At 43.5% G+C, this 20,289-nt stretch overlaps 1 protein-coding gene across 10 annotated transcripts in view; it reads left to right on the top strand.

Annotated features, from left to right (window-relative positions):
• Positions 1–20,289, top strand: part of RUNX2 (RUNX family transcription factor 2) — a 322,789-nt gene that overhangs the window by 108,142 nt on the left and 194,358 nt on the right. For all 10 annotated transcript variants that reach the window (XM_059701542.1, XM_059701537.1, XM_059701536.1 and 7 more), the window contains one exon: positions 875–979. In XM_059701542.1, the coding sequence (XP_059557525.1) occupies positions 875–979 (105 nt within the window). The remainder of the gene's footprint in view (positions 1–874; positions 980–20,289) is intronic.

Genomic DNA, 20,289 nt, shown 5'->3' with positions numbered 1-20,289 from the left:
TATTGGGAGGTGTTCTGTACATTGAGCAAAAATCAGTCACTGTCAGGGGGTTATTTGAAGATTTAGCAGCAAGGATGTATGTTAGGGGAGGGGTGGGCAGGGAGGAGAAAATCTTTGTTCCAGTAACGATGAAATCATCATACCACAGGCACATTAAGGCCCGGACAGGAGACACTGGCTCCTGTTAAAATGATTCCCATAAGAACCTTCCTCTTTCATCTTCTTATTGTAGTGCAGTTGAGCAAATGAAATGCTAAAGCCATGTGAAGTAAATAACATAATCAACAGTGATTTACTATTGTTCTCTCAAGGGGTCATGACCTAATCCTAAATAAAGACTTCTTAAATTGTCTGTGCTTGGATGTGTTCCTGATGTTGGAGAAAACTGAAAGGAAGAGAACCTCTTCAAGTGGACCAGGGTTTTTGTTTTCATTACAACTATTGCTACTGAGCAGGTTTTCCCTCTCCTTTCTTTCTTTCTTTCTTTCTTTCTTTCTTTCTTTCTTTCTTTCTTTCTTTCTTTCTTTCTTTCTTTCTTTCTTTCTTTCTTTCTTTCCTTCTTTCTTTCTTTCTCTCTCTCTCTCTCTCTCTCTCTCTCTCTCTCTCTCTCTCTCTCTCTCTCTTTTTTTTTTTAGATTGGAGCTGCCTTGTATGATACTACAATGAAGATGAAGCTCTCAACACTCAATGAGTTCACTAACTTCCGAGAGTGGCCATCAAAGAGATTCTATCTTAGAATAGGGCGTCTTATTTGTCTTTGTTTCATTACCAACTCAGAGATAGCTTAAATGAAGTTTGGACATCTGTGCTGTTATATTGTCATCAGTATTATCTTCTTATACTCACCATGGATTTTTCTCTTTTACATCTGCAGGCAAGAGTTTCACCTTGACCATAACTGTCTTCACCAATCCTCCCCAAGTAGCCACCTATCACAGAGCTATTAAAGTTACAGTGGATGGACCCCGGGAACCCAGAAGTAAGTCCTTGCCTTCCTGTTGGAAATGGTAATAGAGTTTGCACAGACTTTTTGAGGAAATTATCCCAAATAAGGTAGTGCCACTTCCATGTAAACAGTTTCTTTGTGAAGTTTGCTATCTGCATGTATATTTAGTGAGGGACAGTTAGTACAACTTCACAGATAGTAGAAAAAGAAATTACACTCTTAACCTTTGCCACAAAATTGCTAAGGCCTACATAACTTTGAGAAATGAGTAACTATTTTCTAAGAGATTCTACTCATCCACTGTACCCACTAGCCAGGGCAGATCAGACCCATGAGAGCTGAGGAAGAAAATAATAAACTGAAAACTCTTGAGCTTAGTCAAAAAGCATTTGCGTATGTTTCCCATGGTCTAAGAATGTGTTTTAACTTTTTACCTCGCCCACTCAATTCCCTTTATAAAGAGCACACTGCTAATTACAAAGAATGTATTTGCAAACGATAACTTGCTTGATTGTTACAACACTGTTGTTTGGTCATGTTCTAGTAATTGTTATAGATAGTTTCTTTTAACATATAGAGTCCAACCAGGTTTAAATCCATCTTGGTTTATTTGTCTGTCTGGGCATCCAGAAGGTTTAATTAACCAGCAGCAGTTTAAGGAAGTGCACATAATTCGTTTGGGCTAATACACATTTTCCTCTTAAATCTGAATTGAAACTGGTTTGGTTTCCCCCTCCCCCAAACTGATTTGAACAGACTTGACATAGCAGCATTTAAATGTATTTAGAGATTAATGATTATTTGCCATATACAACATTAAAAATTCTGTGCCAATGGAAACATCGCATAGGACTCTGCCTTTGATGAGTGAATACATCGGAGACCTAGCCATTGTGTTCAGAGTTTAGTTTGGTTTGTGTGGGGGTACACCTGGCAGAAATATTTGTTATATAACAATACACCTGCCTAGACAGGGAGCGTGGCATCTCCTTTCTTCCCCTAAAACCGAGAGAAACGGGCTGGTGAATGGTGCCTCGGCCCAAGTGGGAGCATACGGTGCCTTCCGTTCCTCCTGCGGCTGTCTCTCTTCACAAAAGCTGACTGCTTGCCTGAACGAGGGAGGTTTCCTGCCTCAGAAGCCGGTCTTTGAGGTTTTTCTTTTCTCCTTTCATGTGTATGGCTTTCTTCCAGGTTCCCAATGTTGGGTCAGTGCTGGCCCTGTCTGTTCAGTTTGAGAAGGTCCTATTAGGCGCTAGCCATACACTTGTCTCCAGCTGCACCAAGTCTCCATGCCTAGGGGCCAGTGGTTATGCAGTGCAGGGGAACAGAACAGAGCAGGGCTGTCTTGCCCAGTTCGGGGCCTTGCCTGACTTTTCTGGACTGCCATAAGTCTGGGGTGATGCCTTAGGATGGGAGACATCTTCTAACATTTGATCTAATTAGCCCTTGAGTTCCTGAAAAGGCAGGGACATCCATTTTTAGTAAGGCACAAAGCGGGAGAGTAGTCTTTGAACATTTAGCCCTACGAATACTTATCTTTTAAAGATGTTTCCTGCCGATCTCAGCTGCTTTTCGTAGTTCTTGGAAAAACCATTATTGTGCGTGTGTGTGCGTGTGTCTCTGTGTGTGTGTGTCTCTGGGTGTGTATCCGTGTGTGTTCATACACTCAAGACTTGATGCTTAAAAGCTGATGAGTGGGAGAGGAAACAGGAGAGGTGGGTGCTGCCACATTCTGAAAGATGTGACAAAAGGTAGCATTGGGAAAGTTACTTCTCTTTCAAGTGAGGATAACATGACTTTGTTCCAAAGAGGCTGTTGGCAGTATTAATTAGTTGATGGGCTCAATGCCCTGTAAAGGCAAACAAGTGAGGATTAGGGGTAGCAGCGGTAGATGGTATGTGTGTGACCTGAGATCAAGCTGTGGGTGCTGCTGAGGGTGCGAGGGGGAAGCAGATACAGATCTCGAGTGGCAGACCACTGCCCTAGATCAGCCTGAGTGACATTTCTCCAGAACCAAAAGTATCTGTGAAAATGTGACATCATTTCTCTGACATCATGAGGTGACTAAGTGTCCGGATATAGGGATGGGTCTGGTATCAGTAACATCTTAACCTTACAACCTGGACCTACTGTGCTGGGTTATTTCCTTCTGCCCTGCTCTTGGCCACCCTGGGCACTAAATATAGTATTGCATGCTTCCTAATATTGTTCTTTAATTTTGAGACTCACAGATGTGAAAAATGCCCAAGATTTTCAATTTTTTCGACTGTGAGATGGATTAGTGTGTGTATATAATGTTAAATGATAAAACTTCTAGAACAGCGGTTCTCAATCTGTGGGTCGCAACCCCTTTGGGGGCCGAACGACCCTTTCATAGGGGTCGCCTAAGACCATCGGAAAACACATCTATAATTACATATTGTTTTTGTGATTAATCACTATGCATTAATTATGTTCAATTTATAACAATGAAATTGGGGTCACCACAACATGAGGAACTGTATTAATGGGTCGCGGCATTAGGAAGGTTGAGAACCACTGTTCTAGAACATGGTTTGGCAAACTTTTTCTCTGAAGTGCCAGATAGTAAATACTTTCAGTTCTGTTGCCATATGATCTCTGCTACGAGTACTCACCTCTGCCATTGTAGCTCAAAGGCAGCCTTAGCCAATACATAAATGAATGCTTGTAGCTGTGTTTCAATTAAACTTTATTTATAAAACCAAGCGATGGCTCAGACTTGGCACACAGGTTGTCGTTTGTCAACTCTTGCTCTAGATCAGCGATTTTCAAATAGCATGCTACAAGAATTTTTAAAACATGCAATACCTGACCTCTTTTCCCTTAGATTGTCAAATAAAAAAATGACAACAGCCAACACAACAATAGCTGTCTGGCGTGAATGAATCAAAATTATACCTTTTTTTTTTGTCAGATTGGTAAAAACATAATCTATTTTTTGGTGTACCGCAGAATTTTAGTAATGTGTGCCATGAGATGAGAAAAGTTGAAAATCGCTGCTCTAGATTTCAGAAAGGTTTATTTTATTGACTGTTAACAGAGAAGGGCTATAGAAAAAGGCTTTTATGAGGGGGAAAAAAAGACCATTAATGCAATTGTTTTAGCCTCCTCTCCCACAAAATTATAATTCTTTAAGTAATGGTTGTCATAGAAATAGTGTACATCTGTTTATTACTCTAATGGTTTGAAGTTGAGGATCCTGCAGTATTGATTCCTGTAAAGGAATTTCACTCTTCAAAGACTACTTCTGGTAGATCAGCCATTTGAACAAGGACAAGTTCTGGGTTAACTGGCTGGGTCTTTATTCAGCATAGCTTAGTGATTAAAGGTGTGGGCTTTGGTGTCCAGCTGTCTGGATTGAAATCCCAGCTCCACTTAGTAGTTGTACGGTGGTAGGCAAGTTACCCAACTTCTCTTTGCCGCAGTTTGCTCATCTTTTCAAAGGAGAATGCTAATAATAGTATCTTCTCCATCAGTTGCTGTAAAGATGTTAAATGCTGTGGTGCATATAAAATGCGTAGGGCAGTGATTGTCATGTAGTGGGTGCTCACTACGTGTTGGCTTTTATTACAGCAATTTCCTTCAGTGTCAGGCGTTTGTTGTGAGTTTTGCTTATAGCATGTGTCCAGGAAATAGATACCATCTAGATTCAGTTCTCCAGTGAATTATTTTTTTTTCTTGCAGATGGCTTTACTAATTTCTGCTCATTAGTACATGACACTAATAAGTGTTATAAATTGTGTCTTGAGCAGGTATCCATGCTGCATGGAGACAGCTGTGCAGAGCTGATGACTGTGCAGCAAGGCAAAGTCCGAGAGAGGATGCTAGGGCCCCAATGCCCCCTCTGAGGCCCTGGTTATCAACACATCTGCCAAAACTTGCTTTTCACTCAAAAATCAGAACGGTTTTATCCTTCTGACTCTGGCAGCTGAACCGGCGCTGTCACATCACAAACAACTTCTCTTCTTAATATACACATCTGGCGTTGGCAGTTGGACTCACTTCATAAGAGCACATGATCATCACTCATTACAAGATTAAAAAGTACCCCATGGCATCATTGATGTTTTTTAACTTTGATCTTTCGCAGTTGTGATTCATCTCAGTTATAAAACTTCCCTTTAAAGGAACATAGCCGATGACTTATTAGAACCTTCATCTTAAGTAGCGTAAACATGAAAACGGTGCACATCTTTACAAAATGCCATTCATTTTCTTTGCCAGCTTATCATTTTAAGACATGACATCATACTTAAGATCCCAAATTTGTAAGTCTTGTGTTTAGGCAGGGGGTGTTGACCTCCTGTTGGCAAGTTAGCTCTGAGGAGCAACTGCCGTGTGTTCGCCAGGCGGAGAAGTCCGCAGAGGGGCGGCAACAACCGTAATGCATTTGGAGACCTGACCCTTTTACACATCAGTTTCTATTAGGATCCTGTGTTGCATGGATGCAGTGGGTTCCAACTGCGGTCTGATTTAAAGGATTTCTGCCAGAACGTGAAAACTGGGTTAGCAGTGTCCTATTCTAAGGCGAGGGAAGAGGATGGATGGTAAAGGCGTTGTTGGCTGTGCAGGGGATGGAAAGATAGGCTGCCTTACACGGTCAGCATCCTTTTACCTCTCTTGCCTCTTTTCCAGTTATCTATTGCTAGATAACACCCATCCCAAGACTAATGGCTTCAAACAATAACAACCATTTTATTATTTCTCACCATTCTGTGGGTTGACGGATTCATCTTGGTGGGCGTTCTGAGGTCTCGCTTGGGGTCTTTCATGTGGCTGCGGTAAGATGGTGGCTGATGCTGGGACATTCACGATGGCCTTGTTCACATGCCTGGTGCCTTGGTGGGGTGTCTGCAAGGATAGGCTTGGCTAGAATGATGGACCGCGGGGCCTTTCTCTTTCCACGTAGTCCTAGTGCCTTTCTCTCTCCCCCTGCCGCTCATGTGGTCTCTCCATGAGGTATGTCCGGCAACGTCTCACTTCTTACATGGCACCTCAGGGCTCCCTAAGGTGCAAAAGTGGGGAGATGTCAGGCCTTCCAAAGCCTTCTTAAGGCTCAGAACTGTCATGGAGTTACTGCCTTCAGATGCTGGGTAAAGCCAGATACAGAGGCAGCCTAGAGTCAAAGGGAAGAATCCCCACAAAGATGTGAATGATGGGGGGAGAGTTTCATTGAATCTCCAATAACAGCAACTTCCATGAGTGCTTCGATGGCAAATGTCATTGCTGCAACAGGAGAAATAATTGTTTGGAGGTGCCATTCTCTGAAAGGCCTCTTGACTTTTTAATCTGGGGGTCATTTAAAGGTGACTCCAAGTTTCCATTATAGTAGCTTCATTCTTGATTTGGTAATTATCAGACAAATTACCTTGAGGTGCTTGGTATTAGCAGGTCAGTATCAAGCTGAGCCAGATCAATACTTGTGTGAGAGGAACACATTAGACATTTGAACATAGGGAGGTTATTAGCTTGCCTGGCAACATGGAAAGCCTGTAGCAGAAGTATTTTAGGAATCCTCAAGTGGACAAGCCTGAGGTTTTATACTTTACTAGAGGCCAGGTGCATGAAAATTCATGCACTTGAGGGGAGGAGGGTCCCTCAGCCCTGCCTGTACCCATGAGCCCGGCTTCTGGCTGAGCGGCGCTCTCCCTTTGGGAGCGCACTGACCACCAGGGGGCAGCTCCTGCATTGAGCGTCTGCCCCCTGGTGGTCAGTGCGCGTTATAGCAACTGGTTGTTCTGCTGTTTGGTTGATTTGCATATTAGCCTTTTATTATATAGGATGTCACCCAGCTTTGAAAATTCTCACTTGCCAGCACACCTTCAAACTGGATACCTAACACAGGTGAGTGGGTTTCTAAGAAATTTGTGTCATGGCCCAAGGAAGGAATTCATAGTTACTCTGACAGAGAGACCAAAGCCAGCATCTGTGTACTTACTGCTGGGTTCCTGCTGTCCATCACTGACCAGCCATCCACTGGGACCTGGAGAAGCCCCGCCTTTTCTTTCCCAGGGACCTGGCTTCTTTCCTGCAGGCGTAGAGTGCAGGGCTGCAGTGCTGTTCTGCTTGGCCTCGCTGTGACTTCAGCAGGGCCGACACGTAGGTGAGTGAGCGGTTACCGGGAAGTGCGCGGTGATGTTTGTGTATCTAGGACAGCCTCAGCACCCGGCTTCGCTCAGCTTGTTGGGCTGGAGGCCCTGCAGCCAGGCTGTGCTCTTTTCCTGTTTGCTTCTCCCCACCTGTGCCCAATTCATCAACGTATTTTTATTTTTATTTTTTTAGAGAACATTTTATTCTTCCATATTCTCGAGGCACTTCCGCTTGCAGACATTTCACCTCATCAGCTGAAGGTAGCAGACTTAAACAAAGCAGGGTGGTCTGGACACAGCATCGTCTCATTTTCTCTCTTGCTGTTCCACCCAGCTCTGAGACTGTTTTCCAGCCCAGTACAGGGTGGGGAGAGTGAGGGCTGGGCATGCTCTCTTCCTCATTCCAGACGATGTCAGGGACAGCTCGCTTTCCTCCTGCACTGCTCTGCATCCCAGCTGGGTGAAGGCGAGGCTTCTCATGGTGGCTGGATACCTACCCCATGCCCTTTGTTTGTGCGCCCAGGGTGGGTGCATGTGTAGAGGTTGGTCACGTGGAAAAGAAGGCAGGGACCATCTAAAATGTGTGGGATGGAGGGAGAGCAGGAGAATATTTTTAAGGTTATTTGATACCTCTGGACACAGTTCTTGCATTCACATTCTTGCTGTCTGTGAAGACAATTTGAGAAAAACTTGATAGGCCTTGTACCATACTCGTGATGCCACAGGCCTGAATTTTAGTCCTTCGCCTAAAATTGGAAAAAAAAAAAAAAACACAGAAAAAAAGCATTGGAAAAGCCCTGAACTTCTTGATGTGCAGACTTTACTCTGGTTCCATACTGTCTCTGTGCCCAAGGAATGGACGTTGCGGGTAAATGCTGTATGTTGATATTTACAGGACAGCAAATGTAAGCAGCAGCTTGATTGTCATCAATATTAATTATTTGGTCCCCAGTATAGAAAACATTGTTGAAAACCTTTGACTTAAGAGGCTAATAACAGTTAAAAAAAAAAACTGCCCCCTTTCCCCCTTTCTTTAAGGAGAATGGAGAAGGGGTGGGGGTCAGAGCTCTGGTGGAGGTTAGGTCTGGTGGTCGGTGGAATGTGCTCTTGAGAAGAGCAGTTTTTAATCTCTTTCAGTACTTTTGGTTGTTGACTGCCTGTCAGGAGCTGGGAAGATGGCCAAGAAGGAAATGACACATCGAGAGGCATTTTTTTGTGTTGTGCAACAGTCTGGATCTGATGCAAGGATATATGGCCTGTTTACACATTCCTTCGCGAGCAGACTGCATGGCAGTAATTTAATTCAGCAGCACATGGCATGCTGTAGCAAGGAGCTGTGGCCCTCACATCCTTTCATGGCAAATTATCACAGCCGTTAAAACATGCTCGTGGCCCTCCTTTGCACTCTCCCCTGGCTCCCCGGTTCTGAATGTGCTTTCTCATTGTATTGGACTTGTGTTAACAAGGAGCCCTGGCTTTTACAATAAGAGCACACTTTCCACATGCATGCGTTCCAGCTGATAGATTTACTCTAAATATAGCTCGGCAGCTTTTCCAGCGGTGTGTGTTCTCTGAAAACACACGTATACTCAATCCAAATGTGTCAGTAGTTTGTACCTTGGTGTAGTCAGAAAGCATTCATTCTTTTTTAAAAATATATTATTGATTTTTTTACAGAGAGGAAGGGAGAGGGATAGAGTTAGAAACATCGATGAGAGAGAAACATCGACCAGCTGCCTCCTGCACACTCCCCACTGGAGATGTGCCCGCAACCAAGGTACATGCCCTTGACTGGAATCGAACCTGGAACCCTTCAGTCCGCAGGCCGACGCTCTATCCACTGAGCCAGACCGGTCAGGGTGAAAGCATTCATTCTTAAAACAGTGTTAGGGACTTGAGAGGTTTGTTTGTTTGTTTACTTATTTATTCATTTGAAAATAAAATTGCCTTCCCCAAAGAGATCATTTCTGCTAGCTCTCTGAACCACTTTGCTTCTATTTTGTTTGTCCTGAAGCATTTTCTTCAAGGACTGGACCAGAGGCGAATAGGATACACTTAGAAATAACAGAGAAAAGGGATTCATTGCGTTGCTCTTCCTCTTTGCACTGTCCCTACCCACCATATCTATGGGCTACACGGGGATGTCAACGAAAGCACATCTTTGGTCTTCACATAAAATCTCAAAAGTTCTGTAGAAAATAATTGCTCATGCTTTTCGAGTAACTTTTGGAAATTAAGAGAGTGCATAGAAGCCGTATAGATGGAAGATACTAATTTAAGGTCATATGCAGCAGTTCGGGTAGGAGACTGCATTTGGGATGTGTGCTGAAGTAGCAAAGGAAGGGCTCTCTGTTCCTCCCCAACTTTCCCTGCCACTGTGCATGGGTGGCTACAATCTACGTGCTAGTAAACAAAAGCACAGCATTATAATTTAGGATAAAGGCTTAAATCCAAGGACCCCTAGAAAAGCTAACTCAGACTTCACGTCATAGTCAGGTAAAAATAAGTCACCTAGAATCCTTTGTTGGGGCCAGGTTTGGGGAGATAAAAGGACAGGGAAGTCCTGGGCACCAGAAGGTGAATAGTAAGTCAGGTGTGCAGGGAGGGCTCTTGCTGGCCTTGAGGGCAGTCTTTGCCAACTGTGGGCATCACGGCGTTCCTGCAGGTCGGCCATAGCCGTGTGGGGTCCTGATGCTTTTCAGAGCTGGTGCCCTACTAAGAGCACAGGATATAATTTCAAGTGTTAATTTTTGGTTTTTATATTCCTGTATTTCCCTCTTTTTGCTAATAGTTTCTTTTTACTGAGTATTTCTTATCCTCTAGATACGGGCCAGCTTTCTTCTCTGCTGGTTTGAAAATTATTTATCGTAATAAAATTAGTCACGATCTCTGCCCACCTCCGGAATAATTTAGCATCTTTTAAAGCATCGTCAAACCCTGTCTGCTATTGTTCTGGTCTTATATTGTCATCCTTGTTTTTCTACAGTCCCTGGGTTAGGCATCACCACTGTTCAAACTGTTTATTTGCTCTTTGTCTATATGCTGATTGAGTTAATTGCTCACTGTTCCTTCTTGCACCTCAGTTCTTCCTTCAGGAGGCAGTTTTCTTTCTCTTGAGGTAGATCCTTCGGTGGTTCTCCAGTAAGAGCCTGTTAGTGGTAGCCTCAGCGTTTGATCCTGCAAGTGTCAGCTCTGTGAAGACCGGCTGCCCACCTGATGGGAGTGGAGGGGCGCCCTGCTGCAAGTCTGTCTGCTCTGAGTGCCCAAGAACCACACTGCTGGTCATTCCTTTTGTGCTGACATTTTGCAGGCCATTGTTATCAGGCTTGTTGGAATGGTATTTAAGGGAATGGAACACAAGACAGATCTATTTTCATGGGAGATGGATGGAAGGAAATGTCTGCTCACCTTTCACCCTGGGGAGATCTGAAGAGTCCAGGGCCAGCTGGTGTACAGGTGGGAGGGAGCGTTCCCGCAGAGGGGGAGAAGGCAAAGAAAGGGCATATGCGGAGGAGATGACATCCCCCACTTTACCGCTTTGCCTTGGGCAAGGCCTAAGCTGCTTTGGAACTTTCTATCCAAATCTGTGTTAAAGAACTCCATCGCCACGCTTGATCCTCAGAGGTCGCCTGGCTGTTGGTTGCTCATTGAACAACCAGAGCAGCATTTCTTAGAGGTTGGTATCTGCACATTTTCTGACATTATAGTGGGAGTACAGGACTCAGAAACAAAAGGTACTTCTTTTATGTGGTAAGTGAATCACTGAATGAAGCAGAGGGAAGAAAATAGAGGTGTGGGCTGGAGGAGCAAGGTTTAAGAGAGCCAGAGGCCATGGTGAGGGTAGGACTGCGTCTGGGCACAGTGGATGGTGACTCCCGAGTTGGCTGTCATTGGCGCTGTGCAGAAGGGGCTGGCGGGGAGGAGGTCAGCGGACACCAAACCCAGCTGGCACTCTCTGCCTTTCCTTTGACCCTCGCATTGCGTACGCACCCTCCGCGACATGCCTCTTCTCATTCTTCACCTACTCGGCACGAATTTTCATGAGCTACTACTTGGGTAAAAATGCTACCGTGTATTTTGGTGGTTTAACCTGGGCTCTATGCCTCCTTAGGATTGGCTCTGGAAATTAGTAGAAAAATAGGGGCCCTTCAAGACATTATGAAGATACCAAAGTGCAGGCTACTGTGCTGGAAGGGAGGTGAATTGTAGATGTGTAAGAAAGCGAGGTGATTGTGAAGACCAGGTTCCTAATTCTAGAGGCTTGGTTTCTGTTTCACCTCCTCACCATTCGCTGTATCCTACAAAAACAATTCACAATGTGTTTTGTACCATGAAACATCCCAGTAGCTTAACAGAGAATTCATCTGTATGGGTAGTTTGTATTTTAAGATGGGGGTTCAGTTATGGTTAAAGGGATTGGAGGACTGGAAATTCCTCTCTTGAGACCTCAGTGCTATCTTAGTGATCTTAAACGAATCCCTAGACTTCTCTCCAATACAATTTCTTCATCTTTTAAATGGAAATAGACATGAAGACAACTTCAGAGTAGCTGAGAGTAACTCCTAAGGAATGATCATAAAGTACTTGGCACACATGAAGGGCAACTTAAATACCAAATAGTAATTATGTAGCGCCTTTCTGCCAAGGACTTCCAAACACTTAGACATTACCTCACTGATTCTCTTTACATCCCTCTGAGGGATGCATTATGCATTTTACAGCTGGGTAAACTGAGGCACGGGCATTTGAAAACTCATGCTCTTTGTCACTCTGCAAGTCAGCACATGATTATGAGAGCGGGCAAGGAGCCCAGGTCTCTTTGTGTTCAGTTACTCACTACTCAAACTCCCTGATGCTTTGTCAGTAAAGTGTGGAAGCTCCTGGTGTTGGGCCCAGGATATTCCTGGTTGATGTTACGAAGTAGGGTTACCCAAGAAGCAAATTTTGCTATTGGTGAAATAGCAGTGTTATGACATAGCAAACTAGACGCCTGGTGCACGGATTCATGCACCGGTGTGGTCCCTCGGCCTGGTCTGTGTCCTCTCGCAATCCAGGACCCTTTGGGGGATGCCGGATAGCCAGTTTCAGCCAGATCCCTGCAGGCCTGATCCAGACAGGAGGGAGCCCAATGCTGTGCGTTGAACGTCTGTCCCCTGGTGGTTAGAGCGCGTCTTAGCGACCGGTTGACTGGTTGTTCGGTCGCTTAGGCTTTTATATATAGGTTCCAAGGTATAAGACCTCAGACAGAGAAGGCGTATACGTAGTTTGTGTGTGTGTGTGTGTGTGTGTGTGTATGTGTGTTTTTCTGTTTCATCTTCAATTCATTAAGGTGAAAGTTTAACAGAGCTGAAAACACTGCATTTTATGAGATGAAAATAAGTTGTGTAAGGTAACCATCAATAGAATTTCACTTTGAATATCAGTGAAGTAAAGTCAGTACTTGAACACAAGTGTACTTTAAAAAAAATCACACAAGTAGAAAATGGAGGCAAGTACATGGCACAAAAATTAGAAAATAAAAATTAATCAAAAGAAGAAAATAAAAAAGTGTCCATAATAGCACCTCCAAAGATGACCACTGCTAATATTTTGATGCATAATCTCCTGAATATTTTCTATGACAATGCTAGTATTTTTGTGAAGGGAACAGCAGTGAGGAAATAGCATCAGGAAAATGATGGAAAGCTACAAGTGGCCTGATTATGTTGAATCAGAAAGCAGGGAGAATAACTGGAAATGAGATTAATTGCTTTAAGAAGCAGGAGCAAGAGAGTGGGATTCACAGCATTTTGTGATGGGAGGGCTAGCCTTGCCCGAAGGCCCAGGACTAAATGGATCCGAAGGATCCCTTCCTCCCACTACCCCATCCCACCCCCCAAAACCCCCTCCTCCTTTATAATAGTTGACAGAGCCTTTTTAATGACAATTCAAGATACGCTTTAAAACACAAGTATTTCTGGCAGTGGGGACATTTATTCACTCAAAAATTATTTTTGAGTGTGTACTGTTAGCCAGGTGCCAGGCTCCAGATCAGAGCAGACACGATCCCGCCGTTGAGGAGCCTGCGTTCTATGGAGAAGACAGACAAGAAACGAGTAAATGAACATTTATCTATAATTGCATCTAATTGCGAATTGTGGTAAGTGCTGTAAAGCGCACTGATGTATTAATAAAGAATAATGGGGCATTAGGGGACAGATAGGAGCCGATTCCAAACGTGCAGGGAAAGGCCTGTTTGGGGAGGGAATGCTAGAGCGGAGGGAAAGCCAGCTCCACGGAGAACAGGGCAGAGGTTTCAGGCAGAGGGCACACATCTTATGCGGAGCCCTGAACGCAATCAGTGTCAGAATAAAAATAATAATAATAATTTGGATAGAAGAGAGAGCATTAGAAATGCCCAAATGGTTAAGAAAAGGTTGCATAGAGAGTTGAGTAGAATCAACACACCCAGAAGTTGACTGTTGTATGATTCTAACCAAGGCTGGTGTGGCATGATTGAGGATCACGGGGTCTTCATGTCCATCCCCACTGGCCCCACACCTCTCTCATTTGATTTTTACCAAGGTGCCTGAGGTCCTCCTTGGAATCAAGGCTTTGAGGATAGGGCCTTCATCGTGGTCTGCAAAGGATAAAGTGTTTTAAGGCATTGATGGCTCACCGCTTGGTTTAAATAAGTGGGCCAGGTCAGATTAGCTAGTCAGCGGTTCTCAACTTGTGGGTCGCGACCCCTTTGGCGGTCGAACGACCCTTTCACAGGGGTCACCTAAGACCATCCTGCATATCAGATATTTACATGACGATTCATAACAGTAGCAACATGACTGTTCTGAAGTAGCAACAAAAATAATTTTATGGTTGGGTCACAACATGAGGAACTGTGTTTAAAGGGCCAGGAGGTTGAGAACCGCTGAGCTAGATCCTCATTTTATAACAGACAGTTTAGGGAAAGTGGGTCGGGAAAGACCTTGAAGAGCTCTGGTGAGGAAGACCGCAGGGCATAGGTGGAGGGGGAATGGCTCCTCTGTTGCTCAGTAAGAGTCCTGGGTCCCGAAGGTGTTTTTCTTGGAAAAGGAGCCATAGAAGCAGGTTTGTATTAAAAATAACCCAAACAAAGCAGCAGGTTACCTGCTGGAGGAGATTCTGTGGACTGTGTGAAATGCACCGAAGTAGTCTTGGGCTTTCATGGACGAGGAGCAATTCCAAAGGTGAGCAGGGTTTCGAAACATAAGAGCAACTTGGAAAACTGAAGAATGTTTAGCAAAGAGCATTGATGTTGATTAAAGGATTGTAAAATTGAACCTATAAGGATAAGTTGAAAGACTTGAGAGATTATTTAGCTTCAAGAAGAGGAGACTGAAAAATGACTTAATAACAGACTTCAAAATTATGAGGAGTTATTAAGGAGTGTATGGTGACCAGCTGTTCTGTCTCTGGCACCGTCAGAGAGAGAGAACAGGTTTTTAACTGAAGCATGATAGATTTAGGTTAGATTTTAAGAAGGACTTCTTGACTACAAGAATTGTTAATAAAAGGGGTTACTGAAGGCTGAGGGTGTGACGGGAGGGCTTTTCATTCAAATCCCTTCCTTGTTCTCGATTCTGTGTATATGAAGTTCAGCAAAGCCCCACCTTTCTGCTTTTTAAAATCAAAGGCACGATTTCTGTTTCCCATTATAATTCTGAAGCTCAGAGTCGCAGAGGTTTGTAGACATAAATGATGAGGGTAATTTGTCTTACTTCAATGGCCATTAGAATCTTTAATTGAGAAAAATATGACCAAAAAGAGGAACAGATCTGCCACATGATCAAAAAACGTTGTTATTGATAATCAGAATAGATGCATTAGGAAGAATTTGGGTCTGAGTGAGGGTGAGACTGTTTCGTTGTTAGAAAAGCTCAGGTTTATTTGACTTGAATATGCCAGATAGAGAAAGTAGGGCTTTATGAAGTTGGGTTCTTTTTCTCTGTTCTTTCTCTACCAGGAGGAATTGAAAACATTTCCAGGTGACACCAGAGTTCACATAACCTGGGGCTGTCTAGGTGCAATCCAAAAATCACCCTCAAGGAATGTATAGGCCCAGAGAAGGAAGGAGAGGGGAAATGGGCCGGATTTATTTTTGAAAACAAACCTTTCATGCATTTAAAAGCAGGTAGAGCAGCGAAGAAGTTGAGCAGAGCAGATCTGAGAAAGGCTGGCTGCACGACTATCCATTCCTGCTTCCTGGGTTAACCTTTCTCAGTGAAGCCAGGCCTCAGAGGTTTTGTGTTTAAATTTATTCTTTAATCTTCTCTTTTGCTTATTAAATACCTGTCTGAGCGACTTTTGTAATAATCAATTAGCACACTTTGCAGATGGTTTGCTTTAAGCACTTACAGGTTCCTGATGAAACCAGGAAAAAAACAAAGTACACACACACATGTCGTGTTCTCAGATGTGTTTTTTTTTTTGTTTTGAACTGAGTGGATGTAATTTTCTCTAAAGGGAAAAAAATAATCAAAGAGACTAAAGAGGCAGACTTTGAAACAGGTGACACGACTGGGAAGGAGGCGACATGGGTGTGGTGCTAAGCGAGGGAAAGGAAAAATACTCAGGAAACATATTTTTCTTTCCTCCCAAAATAACCTGGGCTCCTTGGTTCACTAAGCACATTTAGACCCTTGAGCCACTGCACTTGGTCTTTCCACAGCATCGGCTACGTTGGCGAACCACCCACAGCCACGGCTGGGTCAGAAGTCACAACCCACTCCCTTCTACTGGCCTGCTTCCTTCCTTGTCTGGGCGCTTTTCTTGGTGGCCTTGGCACTTTTGGACCTCATTTAGTTCCTTTCATGGTTTCTACGTTTGGGTGTCTCCCACCCCTTACTCCCGGATAATTTATTTGCAAAGCCCCTACTAAGGGGTCTTAAAAATGACAGCTACCTTCTCCGTAGGGAAGGGGAACTTCAAGGGATGTGTGTCCTTTCTTTTCTGCTCTTGAGGCCAAAAGATTGCTACCGGGAAGAGAAATAACCAGACAGAGAGAGATGTGGCTTACTGCTCTCATGAAGAGGAGCCCTTCTCTGCAAACCTAGTTATGGGAAAGTCTCTTCATTACCCAGATGGGCACAGTGGAAGGGCATTTGTCCTTTATTGTCTGCAATCCCTTTGAGATACCGTGAACCGAGGCTATAGTTCCCCGAGGAATAAGCTGTGGCACTGATAATACCGGTTTATCCGAAGCAACAGAAGACCCATTGGTGTGGCCACAAAAACCGGTTGTCTGTTCTTTCCTGAGTTCTTTCCTTCCTTGAGGTCTTTTCGTAAGACTTAGGAAACAAGTTCCCTTACCTTAGAGAATCTGTGCTAGAGAGTGGAGCTTTCTGTGCTCAGGGCTTTCGAGAAGGTGGGACACATGGTCTGACCATGTCTAACATGTGATCCCCAAGGACAGAGGTTTCATAAAGGCCTAAGAGACCAGTGGTTCTCAACCTTCCTCATGCCGCGGCCCTTTAACACAGTTCCTCATGTGGTGGTGACCCCCAACCATAAAATTATTTTCGTTGCTACTTAATAAATGTAATGTTGCTACTGTTAGGAATCGTAATGTAAATATCTGATAGGCTATATGTGTTTTCCGATGGTCGCGACCCACAGGTTGAGAACCGCTGCAAGACTTAAGGGAGCAGGAGGGGGCGATTTGGGTGGCCTGTCAGTGGAAGGCCCTGGGCTTTGATCAGTTCTCAGGGGATTCCCGCAAGGACTCTCCGCGGGTATTTTTAGAACTCTACGTTGGTGGCACAGATCGGACGTAGCAAGGAAATTTGCTGGGGCCTGGGATGCAGAAGTTTTTGGATTCTATAATTAGGAAAGCATAGATGGACAAAATGTAGACTATACGCCCATTTTATTATTTACAGACCATATTTCTGCCCCTTTTAAATATGATTTCTTGGTAGAACCAAGTAGCTGGAATAGCCCAAAATGGAGAGATGCCTTTCTCTTTACTTTTCTCGAAGTTGTCTAGGATCTGTGCTGAGGTTTGATGGTAGTTCGTTGGACACATACTAGTCCAGTGGTGGCATATGAATAGAAGTTGGTTAATAGGAAGGGACTTGAGATGGAACAGCACCAAGCATCCTTTTTTGTGGAGGGTTAACCTTCTATCATCAGTGACAGCTGGGAGAAGCCCTCATGTGCTGTGGAGTCACCACGTCAATCTCTCTTGTTAGGAGAACTCAACTATGAGTAAATAAAAATTTGCAACTGAATTGGAAAGACTCTGACACTGGAAGATGAAATGTAGCTTTTGCAGCGCGAGATTTGTGGCACACACTGACCAGAGGAAGGAAATCTGATGATCTAGATAGATGCCTCTGGTTATTACCGCTGCGCTGTGTGCCTCTGTGCTAGGAACTCAACAGGATGAGTCAAATATAGCTGTAAATAAAAACCTTTATGGGGAAGGGAGAGATCCTTGTGTCTGAAGCAGTAGGTAGCATTTCTAACTAATAAAGGCCTCCTTTCATTCTTTTTAAAATGGAATACATCGCATAAAATGTCTATTGGAAGAAAACCACCTCTCTCCTCTCCTCTCCTCTCCTCTCCTCTCCTCTCCTCTCCTCTCCTCTCCTCTCCTCTCCTCTCCTCTCCTCTCCTCTCCTCTCCTCTCCTCTCCTCTCCTCTCTCTTCTTTTCCTAATACTGCAAAGAGCTCCTGAAGCCGAGCCCTATCTGAGTTCTGTCCCTAGTTCTATCCCTGGTACTATTTGGCCAGTTCTTAGAATGGATTTTGATAGTTTTTACATCAGGAAAATGTTGCCACGCTGGCCTCTTGCACATTTAGCAAGGCTACTGGAAGACTCACAGTTTGTAAATTATTTAAAATAACTGCTTCAAAAATATTCTTATTTATATTTTAGGGTCTTAAATTGTAAGACCTCTGCACATTTACAAAGTCCCTATAGTAACTGAGTGAAATTCTGATGTTGATACTTAGACCCTTTTATTCTCGGTGACTTTGGTAATTAAAATAAGCTAACCTTAGGAAGAAAAGTCAGTTTGCATGAAATAAATAAATAAAGCATACTTGTTTCTACACTGATTTCCACATTAGTCGGGTGAACATTTACAGCAAGCCTGCTCTGTGTCAGAGCCTTGGAGCGCTAGGTGTTGAGGAAATAACTTTGAGAATCTAACTTGAAAGAGCCACAGCAAAACTGGAATAAAGCCAAGGGTTGTACCCAGTTTTATTTTTAACATAACAGGAGATAAAGGGCTTATTTTATAGGGAAACGTGTAGGGTTCCAACTTTTATTTTAATAACTTACAAAAGTTTATGACTAATAAATTGTACGTGTCAGTTGTCAACTTTTTGGCCAAAAACCATGTCTCCTTACAGTTTTCAGTCCCCTTGTCTGCCCCACACCTGCTCTCTGCCCCCATGGAGAATCCATCCTGCAATCTCCTATTTATCTCAGTTTATCTTGTATTTCCCTTCTCTTCACTTTTTTGTCAACCACTAGATCTATTCTCCTTATGAAGCTCTCTTTCTCTCTACCCTCTTCCTTCCAGCAGACAAGGTGAGCACAGCTGCAGCACAAAATGGGCTTCCGAGTACATTTTGATTTGCACGAAGGGTTCCAAAGCTAAATCGAGTGTAACAAACCTTATCCAATTTAAAGTGTGTGTGTGTGTGTGTGTGTGGTGTGTGTGTGTGTGTGTGTGGTGTGTGTGTGGTGTGTGTGTGTGTGGTGTGTGTATGTGTGATGTGTGTGTGTGTGTGTGGTGTGTGTGTGTGTGTGGTGTGTGTGTGTGTGATGTGTGTGTGTGTGTGTGTGTGTGTGTGTGTGTGGTGGTGGTGGTGGTGGGGGTAATAGGAGGTGTCAGAGAATAAAACTAAATTCTGAGTTCCTGAGGCTCTGCGCTGGATGTTTTCTATCCATTAACTTCTCTTTTATAAATGAGCAAACTGAGGTCTCAAGAGGTTGCATTACAGTAGGGAGTCAACTCTGTTTTCTGACTTCACACCAGGAGTCAGTTCTTTTTCTGCTGCTTGATGACAAAGGCTTTGAATATCTGTGAGTAATTTTTAGGGGAAAACTTTATAGCAGAGGTTTAGTCAAAAACTTTATATCAAGGTTGAGTCAAATCTAAACTAACTTAGAGCCTCAAATATAATTTGTGGTCCTTTGGCTGGTCCTTAGCACAGTGTGCTAAGGTGAGGGGCCAGGGTTAAGAGGTCTCTTAGGACAATCAGCCATGTAACTCTGGACTCCTCTGGGTCTTGTTCATCTTTACCTAAGTCATCTTTTCCTCTTAGAGAATTTAGAGTTACTATTAGTCACACAAAAATGAATATTCTTACCTACTATAAGGATTTGTTTTTTCCTGCCAGTCTTTAATGCCACCATGGGTAAATGCCCTGCCATTGTAGAGAAGCAGTAATACTTTTAGTTTCAGTCGTTTGTGTGGAAAATACCCTGTTCTGGTGAAAATACATTTGTGGGACTAGTAACAAAGGCACATGTGATGTTCAGTACCGCTCCACTGTTCTTACATTTTCAGTAACATTTGTTTTTCAGACATAATATATTAAGAGCAGTTTTAGGTTCATAGAAAAATTAAGAAGGCACAGAGATTCCCTTGTCCTCCTCCACCCACCCCACGTGCACAGCCTCTCCATCAGCAACGTCCCCCACCAGAGTGGTACGTTTGTTACAGTTGATGAACCTACATTGATGAACACATGCTTATCGCCCAAAGTCTTTATTTTACGTGAGGGTTCACTTCTGGTGTTGTACATTCTACGGGTTTGGACAAATGTCTGATGATTTGTATCTACCATTGTAGTATACTTGGTAGTAGTTTTACTTCCCTAAAAATCCTTTGTGCTCTGCCTGTTCACCCCCTACTCCCGGGAAACCCCTGATATTTTTATTGTGTTCATAGTTCTGCCTTTTCCAGAATGTCATATAGTTGGATCCGTACAGTCTGTAGCCTTTTCAGATTGGCTTCTTTCACTTAGCAATGCGCATTTAAGGTGTCTCCATGTCTTTTCATGGCTTGATAGCGCATTTTCCTTTCTTTTTTTTGAGGGTTTATAACAAAATGTTATTGGTCTTTCATATTGGTGTTTATATTAACTGGCTTCTTACGAGTACCAATGCGATTTGGACAGAAAATGCTTTCTTTGGCTAAATTTTACACTGAATTTACTGAATTTGTTTGTTGAACAGACAGTGCATTTCATTTTAAC

This window comes from Myotis daubentonii, chromosome 6, assembly GCF_963259705.1.
Source record: "Myotis daubentonii chromosome 6, mMyoDau2.1, whole genome shotgun sequence".
Classification (NCBI taxonomy): Eukaryota; Metazoa; Chordata; class Mammalia; order Chiroptera; family Vespertilionidae; genus Myotis; species Myotis daubentonii.
The sequence above is the reverse complement of the archived record's forward strand: the minus strand, read 5'-3'. Positions and strand labels throughout refer to the sequence as shown.